The sequence below is a fragment of the Staurois parvus genome, unplaced genomic scaffold (genome assembly GCF_062004578.1).
Source record: "Staurois parvus isolate SC_StPar_1 unplaced genomic scaffold, SC_StPar_1.0 ptg000058l, whole genome shotgun sequence".
Classification (NCBI taxonomy): domain Eukaryota; kingdom Metazoa; phylum Chordata; class Amphibia; order Anura; family Ranidae; genus Staurois; species Staurois parvus.
Genome location: NW_028317854.1, coordinates 5,349,355 through 5,365,392, shown reverse-complemented (window position 1 = coordinate 5,365,392; position 16,038 = coordinate 5,349,355). Strand labels below are relative to the sequence as shown.

General features: G+C 41.0%; 1 protein-coding gene across 2 annotated transcripts in view; it reads left to right on the top strand.

Annotated features, from left to right (window-relative positions):
- Window positions 1-555: 555 nt before the first annotated feature.
- KCTD7 (potassium channel tetramerization domain containing 7) overlaps window positions 556-16,038 on the top strand; it is a 30,390-nt gene continuing 14,907 nt past the window's right edge. Inside the window, exon 1 of one of the 2 annotated variants that reach the window (XM_089668520.1) lies at window positions 556-913. In XM_089668520.1, coding sequence (XP_089524646.1) covers window positions 764-913 — 150 coding nt within the window. In that variant the 5' untranslated portion in view covers window positions 556-763. The remainder of the gene's footprint in view (window positions 914-16,038) is intronic. The other variant, XM_089668521.1, reaches the window with a different exon arrangement.

The window sequence follows — 16,038 nt, the reverse complement described above, 5'->3', positions numbered from 1 at the left end:
GCTATAACATCATGTACTTTTGAAGAGTGTATTAGTATTCACATTTAGTTATTTTCCATATAAGTGATTATTATATTAAGATTTTTTAAGTAATTGTATACACATGTGCTTTTTCATATTTTTTATATATATTTTTTTTGAATTAGACTATTTGATCATACATTATTAATTTTGGGTGTTATTAAGGGATAAGTGGTACAGAAGAGATATTTATTAATAGGAGCGCAACACAATATGGAAAATTAATGGTAAGCCCCTTGGTTTGAGTTGGCCAATACTGACCAATGCAGCCCCTATGGTATGACTAGGCCCTCTCACTTTACCCATTCTAGTTACATTCTGTGGAGCTCTCCTTTCATTACCTCAGATAAACAGTGAGCTCTGTGCATTTTGTGAACCATCCACAAAGGCCAGAGCTGTACCCCAGTAATAAGCAGTCACCCCTCCATTGCCTACCATCAGGTAGCTGACAGAAGCAGCTCTGGTGACCATGGCAGATGAACAGAAAGCTGGGCCACGTGATCCCAGGGAACACATCCCACCCGGTGATGTCACAGACTTTGGAACAGTGAGGAGAACCTCTGGGGTGATGTGACTGATATAAACAGATGCTCTCCACACACACACACACACGTATGGGCTCTGTAGCAGGCGGCCAGTCGTCCTCTTCCTGGAGCCCAGCATGAGTCTGTGACCTGGCAGTGTCCGGATCACTACTCTGCCCACCCCCGTTAGGCCCTCGCCAGAGGACACGCTCAGAGGGATGGTGGTAGTCTCGGGGCAGTTGGAAGACAGAGGGACCCCGGATGATGCCATGTCGAGCTCAGATGCTGACGATGAGCTGATCGAGCCGTCCACGCCCACCCCCAGCAGCGCCACCTTCTCCTTGAACAGCAAACTGCACCCGCTGCAGGTAGGTACACTGGCCGCCCTACGACGGACTTCACCAACCTCTGCCACCCTGGCCCCACACTACACCAGCTGGCCGAGGGGACAGCGCTATTCTCCATTAGCTGCCTCTGAAACCACGCCCCGTGCGTGTAGCCATTGGCTGGGTTAGAGGTATGTGTGCAGGGATTGGTGGGGATGGTTGTCCGTCAACGCGGCTGGTAGCGCTGAGTGCTGGAGGGCGATGTGTACAACAGCATGGAGAACCTGTAGCTGCACTGTGTAACGGGAGGGAGGCAAAAGTCACTTGTCAGCCATTAACACGATCGGAGGACATAGCTGAGTGCTGCAACTCAGGGTTTCATTGCTTTTACTGGAAGGGTAACTCTTTGTTATTGTATATACATTTTTTTATTTTATTTGTTCTTGTTTATTGCTTTTTATTGATGAATTACAGTTTGTAAAAAAAATATATGTACATAAGTTGGTGATATATAAATCTTGTATAGTAATAATTATATATTTATATATAATTATTATAGTATAGAATCTTGTATATATACATATTATACAAGATTGATATAGCACCAACAGTATATATATCTATATATATACACAAACTGTTGGTGCTATATCAATCTCGTATAGATAAATATATTTATATAAATAGATAGATAGATATATGCGTGTGTAAAATTATTATTTTTTTATATACAATTTGATATAGCACCAACAGTTTATATATATATATATATATATATATATATACGAGATTGATATAGTACCAACAACAGTTTGTGTGTGTGTATATATATATATATATTGTTAGTGCTATATCAATCTTGTATAATAATTATATATATATATATATATATAATTTTTGTTTGCATCTAAGATATACTACTGATCAGATCTATAATAATATATATTGTAATGTCTTTTTAACTCTTAAGGGCTCGTTCACACTGGGTATCACACATGAACACTCTATGCATTCTTGTATGATTCATATGTAGTTCTGTGTGTTGCGATTTCAGCCCATTCATTTTGAATGTAGTGTATGCACTACTTTTGGAAACGCACTGCATCCAGATCACTTGGTACTTTTGTACTGTGCAGTCTGGTGTGGGCAAATGCACTGCATTTGTGATCTGCGTTTGGGGTGTCATTAACATTGCACTGACACCCACTGCAGATCGCACGGGCAATGTTATCGGCATGCAGTGCGGGAAACCGGCACGGAATGCAGGTCTCCAGCACCTCTTTTTAGTGTGAACGGGCCCTTAAAGCTGATTTCTAGGTATGGATTTTATAGCATAACTTCATTGATCCAGCTTGGGCCAATATAAATATGCATAAGCCATACCTGTGGTCCACTGTGGAAGCAGAGAATCACTGTAGTCAGTGATTGTTGCTGGCGGCTGGGTCCCATGCTGTGTGGCTGCCATTAAGCTACTCACAGAACACCTTGCATTTCCCTTAAGGAATACAAGGTTTTCTCTGATTGGACAGGGTGGACTTTATAACGTCACTACCCCTTCTCTCCAGCTCATCCAATCAGAGAATGCCTTGTATTAATTGAGACAAATGCAAGGCATTCTGTGAATAGCACCCATACTGAGTAAGCAACACTCTGTGTTCACTATGCAGCAGAACAGCTGCTTGGCAGTGGACCCTGATGCCATGGTGCAAAGTAAGTGTTAGGGCTCATACTCACCAGTCTGCATGCTAAAATGTGTGTTTTGTGTAGAGGTGATTAGGGGTTGTACATTCATAGTTTTTTCACTTTTTTTAAACCTTACTGAAGTGTCACAAAATGACACTTCATTCAGCTTTATGCATCCTAACTTGTTGAGGAGTGTTGGGTGTGTAAAAGTGCAGCATGTCTGCGTTTTACACAACACACCCCAACCCTCCTCAATGCAGCATTGTGGTGTAACGGGGCGTGTAAAAAACAATTTTTTTCTACATGTCCTTCTGTTGATCCTGCATTGATCTGCTCAGATCAATGTCCACTCAACAGACGTGTAAAGAAGCCTATTTGCTGGCCATACATTTGATAGCTGTTTGCAGGTAACTCAAACCCATTTTAGGTCACAAGAAAACATGTCAAAATGTAAGCATGTAGTATGGCATGTGTTTTTCATTTCAATGGTGTGAACTGAACACAGAGCAGAGGGCAATTTGCTTTGTCTATGCATTGGTCTGTACTGCCCAGTGGTGTCAAGGGATCTAAATACAGTAATGCAACATATCACCTACACTTTCTATTAAATTCTTGAAATAGTTGGTGGTAGGTTGTCTTGATCTGTTCACTTGTTTGTGATTGAAAGTGCCTTAAAATTGATATGCATGGCCAACATTCCAGTTTTCAGTATAGCTTTTAGTGTAAAAAAATGGTTAACATAATAAATGGCACTATTCATTAAAGTGTAAATAAATGGTTAACATCATGAATGGCATTATTAATTCACATTATATATATTTTACAATATTGCACATCAACATGAATGTATGCAGCTTTTAGTGTAAAAAAATGGTTAACATAATAAATGACACTATTCATTAAAGTGTAAATAAATGGTTAACATGAATAGCATTATACATTCACATTATATATATTTTACAATATTACACATCAACATGAATGTATGCTATAAGTGTATAGTGTTATCTACCAATCTAAATTTTTAAACATAAATAATATGACTAGGTCAGAACACCCCATTTAAAAGTGCTTGGATGATTTAGGATGCCATCAACGTACGTTGACGGTGCCCTCCCAAGAAGCAGTTTTAATTACCCTTGCAGTTACCCTTGCAGTGTGATCTTTCGATATTTCAAGCATATGGCATATTAAATATTTAAAATGATGAAATCTACTCCAAAACAGTCCAATGTGAAATTCTCCATCTCATAGATTTGGTAATATCTTACTTTATTTTTTTTTTGATAATATGAATGCTCATACTTTTTTCTCTGGAAATCATTAGAGCAAGACAGCAACACTGCCTTTTGCATTTTACTGAGAGCTTTGCCTTTTCTTTATTTTGCAATCTGTATATACAGCATCAGGTGATAGAGGTGCCCTTGCAAGACAGCAGAGGCTTGAAGGTGAAAACTGTAATATTTCTGATATTGATATAGTCAGGGATGTGGTTAAAAGGAGATAGGTTTCCAATACTCTCCAACAGCACTTCTATCGATACAGCAATTTTATATTCCAAATAATTATTTTTTTTTCTTTTGCTCGATACATTTTTAGTGCACTTTTCAAGATCAAGACATGTAGCCATGGTATAGCCAAAAACTATGGACAGATAGCAAAATAAGCACTATATGAGTTAGGCTAGCTATAGCTTTGTATATTTCTCTTATTTAGCCTTTTTGGGTAAACAACAGAAATCAGTTATTTCAGCATCACTGGCCATTGTATTCATACTGCCGCAGTGCCCACGGATGTCTGAATACCCACTTACATGGGCATACACCTATGCGAAGGGCTGTCTTCACCCTAATTGGATGCACAGGTGTTCAGTGAAGCCACATGCAGGCAGTCTGTTTAAATCAACGACAAATGGGCAGCTGCATAGTCCTGCATGGATCTCGAATAGCTTCATATGTACAGTCTGTCTTGGCCACTTACAGCTGAAAGTGGTTCCTTGCATTAGGGTTAAAAAAAGTCCCAATAATTGTATCGCCCCTTGCCTTCCTAAATACTCACCGGTCCTGTAAGTCCTGTATCAGTCCTGCGCTGACGGTCTTTTCTTCCCCTGTCTCTGCTGTCTGTACACTGTCATGAGAGCAGCAGGACCCATTAGCTGTTGCTACTGTCAGTGAAATCCTGTGAGGGGGGCGGGGCAGAGCTGTCTTGTGTGTCTATGGATGCACATAGTCTGGCTCAGGAGCAAGCCTGCACATCTGCCCCCACAACAAGCAGCTTGCTATGGAGACAAACAGAGAAGACAAGGAGCCAAGTTTGCTGGCAGAGGATTCCAGAACAAGAGATTTTGGGTGCTCTATGCTTTACCATTACACAGAACAGGTAGGTATAACATGCTTGTTGTTGTTAAAAAAAGAAATAGCTTTAAAGCTGCTTTGAATGTCCAGCGGACATTAGCTGAAATCTGAGCCATTTATAGGCTAGCTTTACTGTTCTTGCATCATAACTTTTTTTTACTTTAAAGTCTAAAGTTGGTTCACTTGTAGCAGTCAATAAGTCAGTGATTGGGGTCAGAAAGTTTTGATTGGTTCATATAGGTTACTGTATTTGGCACTTTCCTTTGCAGAGGCTTATTCAGTCTGTCAATAGAAATAAACCCTGGTTAGGTCAAGCTAAAGTGAACCTGAACTCAAAAATTTGCTTTGTTAGGAAATATCTAGAAACGTTCATTGTGCCTTAGTAGTTCCCTAAAAAAACCTAATTTTTTTCTAGAATATAGTCCATAATCTTTCCCTTAAAATTAGAATGACTTTGCTCCTAAGAAGGAGTCTAACATGTCTTGATTATCAGTATTAAAGCTGATAAAGGTAACACCCCCCTACTGATTGCTAAAATAAAACAAAACTTCTAAATGCCTTTTTTACTTAACTAAAATCATGGACACATGGTGCTCCAGTTCTGGGCCTTCGCTCTTCATTTATTTACTTCCTGCAGAGTCCTCCTTTGGATGTCCACGCCACTGCCTGCATAATGTGGACATTTCCATTTTTGATGTCCAGCAGCAAGGGTCTCTCAGGATCTAGAAGAGAGTGATGTAATCTCAAAAGGATTGTCAGGGAGCGGTCAGCAAAGAACCATCTGCATGATTGGCCCCTGGTGAGAGACCCAGATGGCGGACTTAGGTGAGCATAATTTACTTCACCAGGTAAGGGGAGCTGTTGACCATCCCCTCCTTCTCAAAAACCTCCACTCTCTTGGCCTCCGAGACTCTGCTCTCTCCTGGTTCTCCTCCTACCTATCGCAGCACTCCTTCAGCGTTACCTATAACTCTGTATCCTCCTCTCCACTTCCACTTTCTGTAGGGGTCCCTAAAGGTTCTGTCCTTGGACCCGTTCTCTTCTCCATCTACACCTCCTCCCTTGGTCACTTGATAAACTCCCATGGCTTTAAGTACCATCTCTATGCTGATGACACACAAATCTATCTTTTTACTCCTCACCCTTTTAGTCTCCTTGCGCATTACTAAACTACTAAGTGACATATCAGCATGGATGTCACTCCACTTCAATAATACATTCATCAGTCCCTCCCGTCATGTCAGGGTACTAGGTGTAATCCTGTACTCCTATCTGTCCTTTCAGGCCCAAATCCAATCACTGTCCAAATCTTGTAGACTTCACCTCCGCAACATCTCCAAGATACATCCATTTTTAACCTCTGAAAGTACTAAGCAACTTATTCACTCCCTGGTTATCTTTAGCCTTGACTATTGTAACTCCCTCCTCATTGGCCTACCTAATTGCAGACTATCCCCTCTTCAGTCTATCATGAATGCTGCTGCCAGACTCATCCACCTTACTAACCGTTCCATATCTGCCATCCCTCTCTGCCAAACCCTCCACTGGCTTCCCATTGCCCAACGGATAAAATTCAAAATATTATCAATAACATATAAAGCCATTTATAACTCTGCCCAAAACTATATCACCAATCTTGTCTCCAAATATAACCCAAACCGTACTCTCCGCCCCTCCCACAACCTCCTGCTTTCAAGCTTCCTTGTCTCCTCCTCCAATGCTCATCTCCAATACTTCTCCAAAGCTTCCCCCATTCTCTGGAACTCTCTACCCCAATCTATCCGACTATCACCTACTCTGCCCACTTTTAGGTGATCTCTGAAAACCTACCTCACCAGGGAAGCCTATCCTGCCTTCAGCTAACAGCTGAATGTTATATTTCTCCTATCAGTTCATCCCCCACAGTTATTACCTTTTGTACCACCAGCCCCTCTTAGATTGTAAGCACCAATGATTAGGGCCCTCCTAACCCTCTTGTATTGATCTGTATCATTGCTGTATTGTCTCCCTTTATATTATAAAGTGTTGAGTAAACTGTTGGCGCTATATAAATCCTGTATAATAATAATAAAAAGTGGGAAAAAATACTAAAAAACAAGGAACAGAGGACACACCAGCCTTGCACATTACCTTTGTGATGACTTTATTGTATTGATAAAATAGGTGTATTCACAAACAACTTCAGCAATTAAGGCATATCAGAGTCCACATTGTACTAAAGTGACCTAGTCACCAAAGCAAGTCCAAAACATGAGAAGACCCTCCAAAAGGCTGACATGTTTCGATGGGGAAGTCCCCTTTTCCTCAGAGCCAATCTTAGATGTTGCATAGAAAGTCCTTATATAACAAATGGGTCAAATCACATTACCACAGAAGCTCCTGCCATCCATGGGTATGTGATTACACGAATGTGACCCCAAACGTACAAAAAAACAGCACTGTTATTGTATGCCACATCTTATTACATGGTCAATACGTATTTTAAATAACACTCTGAAAATTACAATGAACAAATGAATAGTAAAATAATAGACACATAGTGCATACTGAATTAAATCCAGACATATGAAGCATTGAAAGAGGGCATGCCGCATGTGTGTACTTATGGTAAAATAATGGATGCTTGAACAAGCTAAAAAAAAGTAGAAGAAATGCACAGGACAAAAATTACCCATAGGATGAGTCCAAAATGGTGTAAGATGTCCTCTTGGAATTCGCGCCAAGTGATGGAACCAGAAGTGCGGCATGGTCATGCATTCCAGCCGCCAATTCTGGTTGCAGAACACACCGCTTCCAGTTTATGAGCATAGTATGAAGACCCGGAAATGGCTGCTAGTATGGGACACAAACCCTGGATGATGACTACTGGCAAAAACCATATGTAATAATACAAACAAATAAAAAAATATATATTTTAATAAAATAATAAATGATTAATGTGGCATACAATTAAAGTGATGTTTATTGTACATATTTGGGGTCACATTGATGACATCATACCCACCCATGGCACAGTGGCTTAGTGGTTAGCACTTCTGCTTTGCAGTAATTGGGTCATGGGTTCAATTCCCAACCATGGCGCCTCCTGCATGGAGTTTGCATGTTCTCCCTGTGTTTGCGTGGGTTTCCTCTGTGTACTCCGGTTTCCATCCACACTCCAAAGACATGGTAGGTTAATTGGCTCCTGTCTAAATTGTCCTAGTTTCATCCCTGGCCATGTGGGATCTCATGCATGGTAGGGGTTGGGGAAAGACCTGGCAACCTACCCTGTAAAATAATTGCTAAGAGAATTCATGGAAATAGTCGCTTAGGAGTGACGGTCCATGCAATCGCCAAGGGTCAGATATGACTGAATGGATAGATAGATTTGTTATATAAGAAATTCTATGCAACATCCAAGATTGGCTCTGAGGAAGAGGGGATCTCCCCTCGAAACACGTTAGACTTTTGGAGGGTCTTCTTGTATTTGGGATTTGTTTCGGTGAGTAGGTTTAGTAGATTGTAGACTCTGATGTGCCTTAATTGCTGATGTTTTTTGTGAGTATACATCTATTTTATCGATACATTAAAGTCATCGCAAAGGTAATGTGCAAGGCTGGTGCGCCCTCTGTTCCTTGTTTTCCAGTATTTCCTCTCGGTCTCCCCAGCCATTAGGGGGGAGCAAAGCCTGTACCAGTATTAGAGTAGCCGAAGATCTGTGATCTACTCTTGCCAATGCACTTGTCATGGATGCAGGAAATTGTTCTTTTTTGTCTGTAAGAGGAAAAAACCCTGCAGGATGCATTAAAAGGGGGTGACAGACAGGGTTCGTGGATGGGGGGGATAGAATATTTTTCCCGGACTTGGACTTTAGTGCTTATACAGGAAGAAGGTCTTCTATGTCTAAATGCAGTCTGTAACCAGAATCCCAAGACCACTACACACCAATGCCTCATTATTTATTTATTTCAGGTACTTATGGTGTAAATATGAAACACTTCTAGCTAATAAACATCATAATTCCTCTGTTTGTGCACTGTAGGGGAGAGGGATGAGCATGCTTGGGACATCCTTTGATCTGTGGCTCTCTAGCAATTTCTACATTTTCTTGTATTTATACAATTGTATACTGTATACTTACCACTATCTCCTTCTGTGGATATTTTAGATACATGGCACATAGCATGTTGCCCACATATTTCCATATATATTTTCCCCAACACAGAATGTAGCATGTTAACCCAATATTTCCATATATTGCCTCCAAAGCAGCACATAGCATATTACTGCTGTGTCCCTTTGTTCTTTATGAAGGATATTATGCTTGACTTGCTACTGTGATTGTGGTCACTCAACGGTCACCGGTTCCCGCCAATGCTACCAGATGCATATGGTCAGGATGTCCTGGAAGCTCTGCCTGTGGAATTCATTCCAGTGAAAACATTCAGAAACAATATTTCTGACTTCACAGGAGGCAATGGTTACAGGGCTTCTAGTCTGGATGAGATTGAGTTTTACTAGGCATTTTCTTTGTACTTGATCAGGATACTGTGTCTAATATAAAAACAATTAAAGGTTTGACCTGCCTGTAATTAAAGCTACTATATATGTAATTAGCAGTGTAGTGCAGTGGATCATATGCTATGATCCAGGTTTTTAGAATCCTTTCCATACATAGCCCATAGTCATTTCTCACTTGTAACTTTTCAGTTTTTTATATTGCAGAGTGCAGTTGGTTGCAATGCATGCACAGTTATAATTCAAATAAACACTTTATTCAATTTTTCTAGCTTGCACTAAAGGTGAACTCCAGGGAAAAAGTGTAGCGGTCTGTTATTCTTCTTTTTCTTTTTTGTCATTGGATTGTCATCACTCTTCTGGTGCTATTCCGGTTCTTCTAGAAATAGAAGTTATGATAAGACACTAGTGGAGCAGAAAAGCTGGGCAAGGACTGTAAAATAAATACAGGCACTGGAGAATGCCTGCTATCTAGTGAATCAGGGCCTTTGATCTGAACAGGCAAAGGTCCCCACAATAGAAGAAGAGTTATACTCACGGCTGGTTCTAGCCTATCTGATCTGGGGGTGCAGTATAAAAGTCAGGGGGCACAAGGTCAACAGTATAACGAAATACAGGGAACCAGTATTCCCCATTCACTTAGTACTCTTCTGTACCACAAGTCACAACCCAGAAACATCTGACAGGTAGTGTAGAGGCGGTGCAGGAGTGAGTGGGGAATGCTAGTATGTATTACCCTCCGTTCACATCAAGGCCGACTTTGAAATCGAGCAACTTACAGTGAAGTTGCACGATTTCAAAGACGGTTGAACCGCCGATTTCAGGCGCGATTTGCAAGACATCTGACACAGGGCACAATTCACTAAGTGGTATCTTACCACATTTGAGCAGGATACCGCATAGCATTTAAAAAAAACAAACATTTGAATTCACTAAAAAATGCTACTAAAATACCGCATGAGTTATTTTATGAAGTCAACCGGTATTTTAGTAGAAAAAAAAATGCGTTAATGTTTCAGCTGTCAGCAGGGTTCTTCACTGACAGCTGAATGTAAAAGAAAGAATTGCCGGCAATTAAAAAAATAATAAAAAAACGTCATGGGGTTCCCCCCCCCCCATCCATACCAAGCCCTTCGGGTCTGGTTTGGATTTTGAGGAAATGGCGTGGGTCCCCCCCAAAATCCATACCAGATGTTTATCCGAGCATGCAGCCTGGCAGGCAGGAAAGGGGGGGGACGAGCGAGCACCTCCCCTTCTGAACCATACCAGGCCACATGCTTTCAACATGGGGGGTGCTTTGGGGCACAAAGAAAAAAACTAGTGTGAAAAATGACAGGAGACAGTCTTTGACAAGTCCTTTATTAAAAAAAGAAAAATAAAAGAATTTCCCCTGAAGTAGATCCAACATCAATCAGGATGCCCGCCGCCACCCAAAAAAAGAAAAAAGAAGGGCTCTGCTCCCGACCTTGGCTCCTGGCCATCTGACTGCTCTGCTAGCTTGACAGTTCTTAAATATGTAAAGGGCGGGGCCATCATGTATGTGACCCCACCCCTGTGTGACATCCTTGACCCAGCATGCCCCGGTCAATGATGTCACACGGGGGCAGGGTCACATGGGTGATGTCACCGGGTGGCCCTGCCCCTTACATATTTAAGAATTGTCAAGCCAGTGGAGCAGTCAGACAGCCGGGAGCCAGCGTTGGGAGCAGAGCCTTTTTTTAATTTCTTTTTTCGGGGCGGTGGGAATTGTGCTTGATGTTGGATCTACTTCGAGGGACATTCTTATATTTTCCTTCTTTTAATAAAGGACTTGTCAAAGACTGTCTCCTATCTTTTTTCACACTACACTTTTTTTGTGAATGGGTAGCGGTACCATGTACCCCATACTCATTCACAAAGGGGGCTTCCAGATTCCTATAAGCCCCCCACCCGCAGACCCCCACAACCACAGCACAGGATTGTGGGAAGAGGTCTTTGTCCACAAGGTGCATGGGGGGGGGGGGGAGAGCGCTCGCTCGTCTGTCCCCCCTTTCCTGACCTGCCAGGCTGCATGCTCGGATAACGGTCTGGTATGGATTTTTGGGGGACCCCCATGCCATTTTTTTTTTAAATTTTGCCGTGGGGGTTCCCCCTCAAAATCTATACCAGACCCGAAGGGCTTGGTATTTATGGAGGGGGGGACCCCACGCCATTTTTGTATTTTTTTTTAATTTCCAGCAATTCTTTCTTTTACATTCAGCTGTCAATGGGGAACATTACCGCATGGTTTCCACTGCTAAAATACCACGAGTTGATAAAATAACTCATGCGGTATTTTAGTACTGTTTTTTAGTGAGTTCAAACTTTTTTTTCTTTAAATGCTATGCGGTATCCTACTGCACACTCGGATGCTGTAAGATACCGCTTACAGATGTCTATGTAAATCGCACCAAAAGTAGTGCATGTACTACTTTTGAAATCAGTGCGGCTTCGACCAAGTCGGAACCCCACCGATATGACCACTCCAATTGCGGACAATAGGGTGCAACTTGGCATGCAATTTGCAAGTCGCAGGGCATGCAAATCGCATGCCAAGTCGCATCCAGTGTGAACCAGGGCTTAGGCTGTCAATAGATTAGGATGATTAAATGGAACATGTGCCTTCTTATATCAAATAACAAGACATACCTGTGCTCAAATCCCAATATCTTGTACATGCATTTATCTATCAGGTGCTAAGGAGGTATAACCACATATTAACACTAGACATTCTGAAGGAACCCTCTGCACACTGCTATATACCCTTTCCAGCAAACTTTGCAATAAAAGAAATAGCCATTTTTAATTCACACATATTGCAATACATGCTTAAGCTGGCCAACTGTGTCAGAGTAATCCCTCTATGGCCAGTCCTACTCTGCTCTGCCAATGCAAATGCTACTGTGGACACAATGCCAATATGGGGCAAACAGTCGCAACGTGGGGGAGTGCTACTAGGTTTAGGCCTGGCTACTGACCCACAATGCAACAAACAAGATAAACCTTTGCTCAAATCCCAATAGCTAGTACATGCATTTATCCATCAGGTGCTAAAGGGGTGTTTATACAGGTTATACTGGTTATACTTTTTCTTTCCAGTGGCCTGTTCCAGTGCTGCAACCTCCAAAAGTGGCATTTGACATTTCCAGGATTGTTGGATGCTTGTGTTCATCGTTTTATCCTCTGACCACTACATCACTGCTGTATCTTGTAATGACATAGAGGTTGCAGGGAAGAACCACAGAACGTGGGGGGACACACACATGTTGAAGAGTCTTTCAGAGACTCAATGGCTCCCGCTGCTGCTTCTGTGCCTGTGAGCAATGCTGCTCTTGGATACAGCGCTGGATCAAAAGAGGATCCATGTAAGTATTTAGGGGGCTGGGGGGAGCTGATACTGAAAGGTTTTTTACCTCAATGCAGAGAATACGTTAAGGTAAAAAAAACGTTAGCCTTTAGAATCCCTTTAAAACTGCTTTAATCAGTATTATCTTGAAACAGCAAACAATATATTCTCAGTGCATTTGTTATTTGATATTCTGTTAAGTCATACGTTTTCTTCCATGGTAGTGTTTTGTACAATGCACTATATTGTTGTGTTTGCATACTGAATACTTCCTTTGTGCTTGAATTACTACACTCAGCATGTTGCTGAAAATCCCTCTGTTTTTATTAAATTTGTGTCAAACTTTTGTGCAATAATCTGTTACAAAACTGCTTCTTGTTAGAGCCTAAAGAAAAATTCCAGTATGTCTTCCAAACATAATTTCACTTTACGGTAGGCATGGAGTTAAATTTTGACTCAACAGGCCATATTACTTTTTCCATTGTTCAAACGTTCACATTTTCTACTTCTGTCTTTTAGTGCCAACCACTGCTCCTCATTGCCAGTGCAGTTTGTCATAATTATTTTAAGAGCATTCTTCCTTGTGCATTTTTAACCATTTGAATACCGGGCAATTTTACACCTTCCTGCCCAGGCCATTTTTCACGTTTCAGCACTCTCACACTTTGAATAACAATTGCGCGGTCATACAACATTGTACCCAAACTAAAATTTTATCATTTTCTTTACACAACTAGAGCTTTCTTTTGGTGGTATTTAATCACTGCTGGGGTTTTTATTTTTTGCTAAATGAACAAAAAAAGACCAAAAAGTTTGAAAAAAAAACACGTTTTTCTTTGTTTCTGTTATAAAAGTTTACAAATAAATAATTGTTCTTCATAAATTTAGGCCGAGATGTATTCTACTACATCTCTTTGGTGAAAATAACCCAAATTAGGATGTATTATTTAGTTTGTAGGAAAGTTCTAAAGTTCACAAACTATGGTATAGATCTGAAAATTGATCAATCCTGAAGTACTGACAGCCAATCTAATTTCTTGAGGTCCAAGAATGTCAGAATAGTACAGATATCCCCCAAATGACCCCTTTTTGCAAAGTAGACAGTCCGACGTACTTCATAAGAGGAATGGGGAGTTTTTTGAAGTTGTATTTTTTTGTCATTTTTTGTAAAATGAAAAAATAAAAAAAATACTTTTCACTATTTTTATGGTTACATACTGTCACCAGTGCAGTACAGCGTCATCATATAACTGGCATGGCGGTGAACAGGGACACTGACTGGTGACAGTATGAAAAAAAAATATATATTTTTTTATTATTTTTAATTTTTTATTACTTTTTTTATTTTTTTAAGATTTCTTTCCATATTTTACTATGACCAAAGTAGTACAATATTACCATAGTAACATTGTACTCCTTTGGGGAAGTGATCAGTATTTTTTGTTTTACACAATTTGCTTATAGCAAAGAATTACTTTGCTATAAGCAAGCATTTACCTGAATGACATCGATTCATTCAGGTTTTTTTTTTTTTTGTGCTTAGCTGTGATTTGACCACAGCTAATCACATGACATGTGCATGTGACCTGCTGTGACCATTCACAGCTAGACACTAGTATACAATGGATGGCATGAATGAAGCCATCCATTCTATACAACTGTCATGTGACCTGCTGTGATTGGTCACAGCAGGTCACATGGTACCGGCAACGGGGGCCGGTACTCAGATCTGTCATCGGCCGTGTCCGAGGTACACGGCCGGTGACAGATTGCGCCGCTGCGCGGCTCTTCAACCGCGCAAACTGCGCATGGGCGGGAGGACACCAAATGGCGTACACCCCAGAAAGCTAATACATTTTTGCGGCTGCCAAACGGCTATAGGCCAGGTGGCTAATGGTTAAACTGTGAAAATGGAGCAGAATCAGCACCTAATTAACTACTTCCCGACGCGCTATAGCAGAACTACTGCTACAGGGCGGCAGAACTGCGCAAAATCATGTATATATACTTGATTTTGCATTTTCCGGGAAGGGGGGACGCCGCGCTATCATTTGCAACTACAGATGATGATCACTGGCTCCTGGCTGGAGATTCCCCGCTGGCACCCGGCGATTGCCAAGAATCACTGACAGGGGAGAGACCTGTGTGTACACAAGACAGGTCTCTCTCTTGCCAGCAATAACATGCTGCTGTGTATTTCTCTACACAGCAGAGAAATACACAGCAGTGTGTTTCCCTAGTAAAAAACACACAGTAAAACAGCGCACAGTTAACCCTTTGATTGCTCCAGATGTTAACGACTTCCTGGCCAGTGTCATTAGTACAGTGTCATTGCTTTTTGTTAGCGCTTTACACTGTATTAGTGTCATTGGGATGTCAGTGGCAGTTAGTCAATCCCCCCCAGTGTCAGAATGCTCACCGCAGTCCCGCTATAAGTTGCTGATCGCCGCCATTATTAGTATAAAAAAAAATTCCAGTGTATAAATACTGCCATTTGTAGATGCTGTAACTTTCACATAAACCAATTAAATTAAAATGTATTGGGATTTTCTTTTAGCAAAGATATGTAGCAGAGTACATTTTGGCCTAAATTTATGATGAAATGTGATTTTTTTAAAAAAACATTTTTACTGGATATGTTTTATAGCAAAAAGTTAAAAATATTTTTTTTTTTCTTCAAAATTGTCGATATTTTTTGTTTATAGGGCAAAAAATAAAAAACGCACAGGTAATCAAATACCATCAAAAGAAAGCTCTATTTGTGGGAAACAAAGAACATAAATTTCATTTATGTACAGCATTACATGACCGTGCAATTGTCAATTAAAGTAACGCAGTGCTGTATCTCAAAAAAATGTCCTGGTCAGGAAGGGGGGTAAATCCTCTGGAGGGCAAGTGGTTAATAAAGGAGCACAAATCTATTAGGAACATTGTGCTGCATTTGCTATACTGTTAGAGCCAGACACAGCATGGAGAGCTGCTTGCTATGGCTCCCTCTGTCAGTTCCCCCATCCACCCCACTGCTCAGGTGAGAAGGAGGAGGTAGGCTGTTAATCCTGCATTTTCTGTGGTTAACAGCTGGGCGTATAAGGAGGGAAAGGAGCTTTGTCTTATGTTCATTGACAGACACAGCCTCTCTTCATTCTTGACCATTGGGTTTATGGTGCCAGGAGTAGGCCTATGGGCAGTCCTAGCTGGTATTAACCCTAGTTCTCCACTGGCACCTGTGGTTCCATAGCGTTTTTCCTTTTTTATTCTTTTTCTGCAGA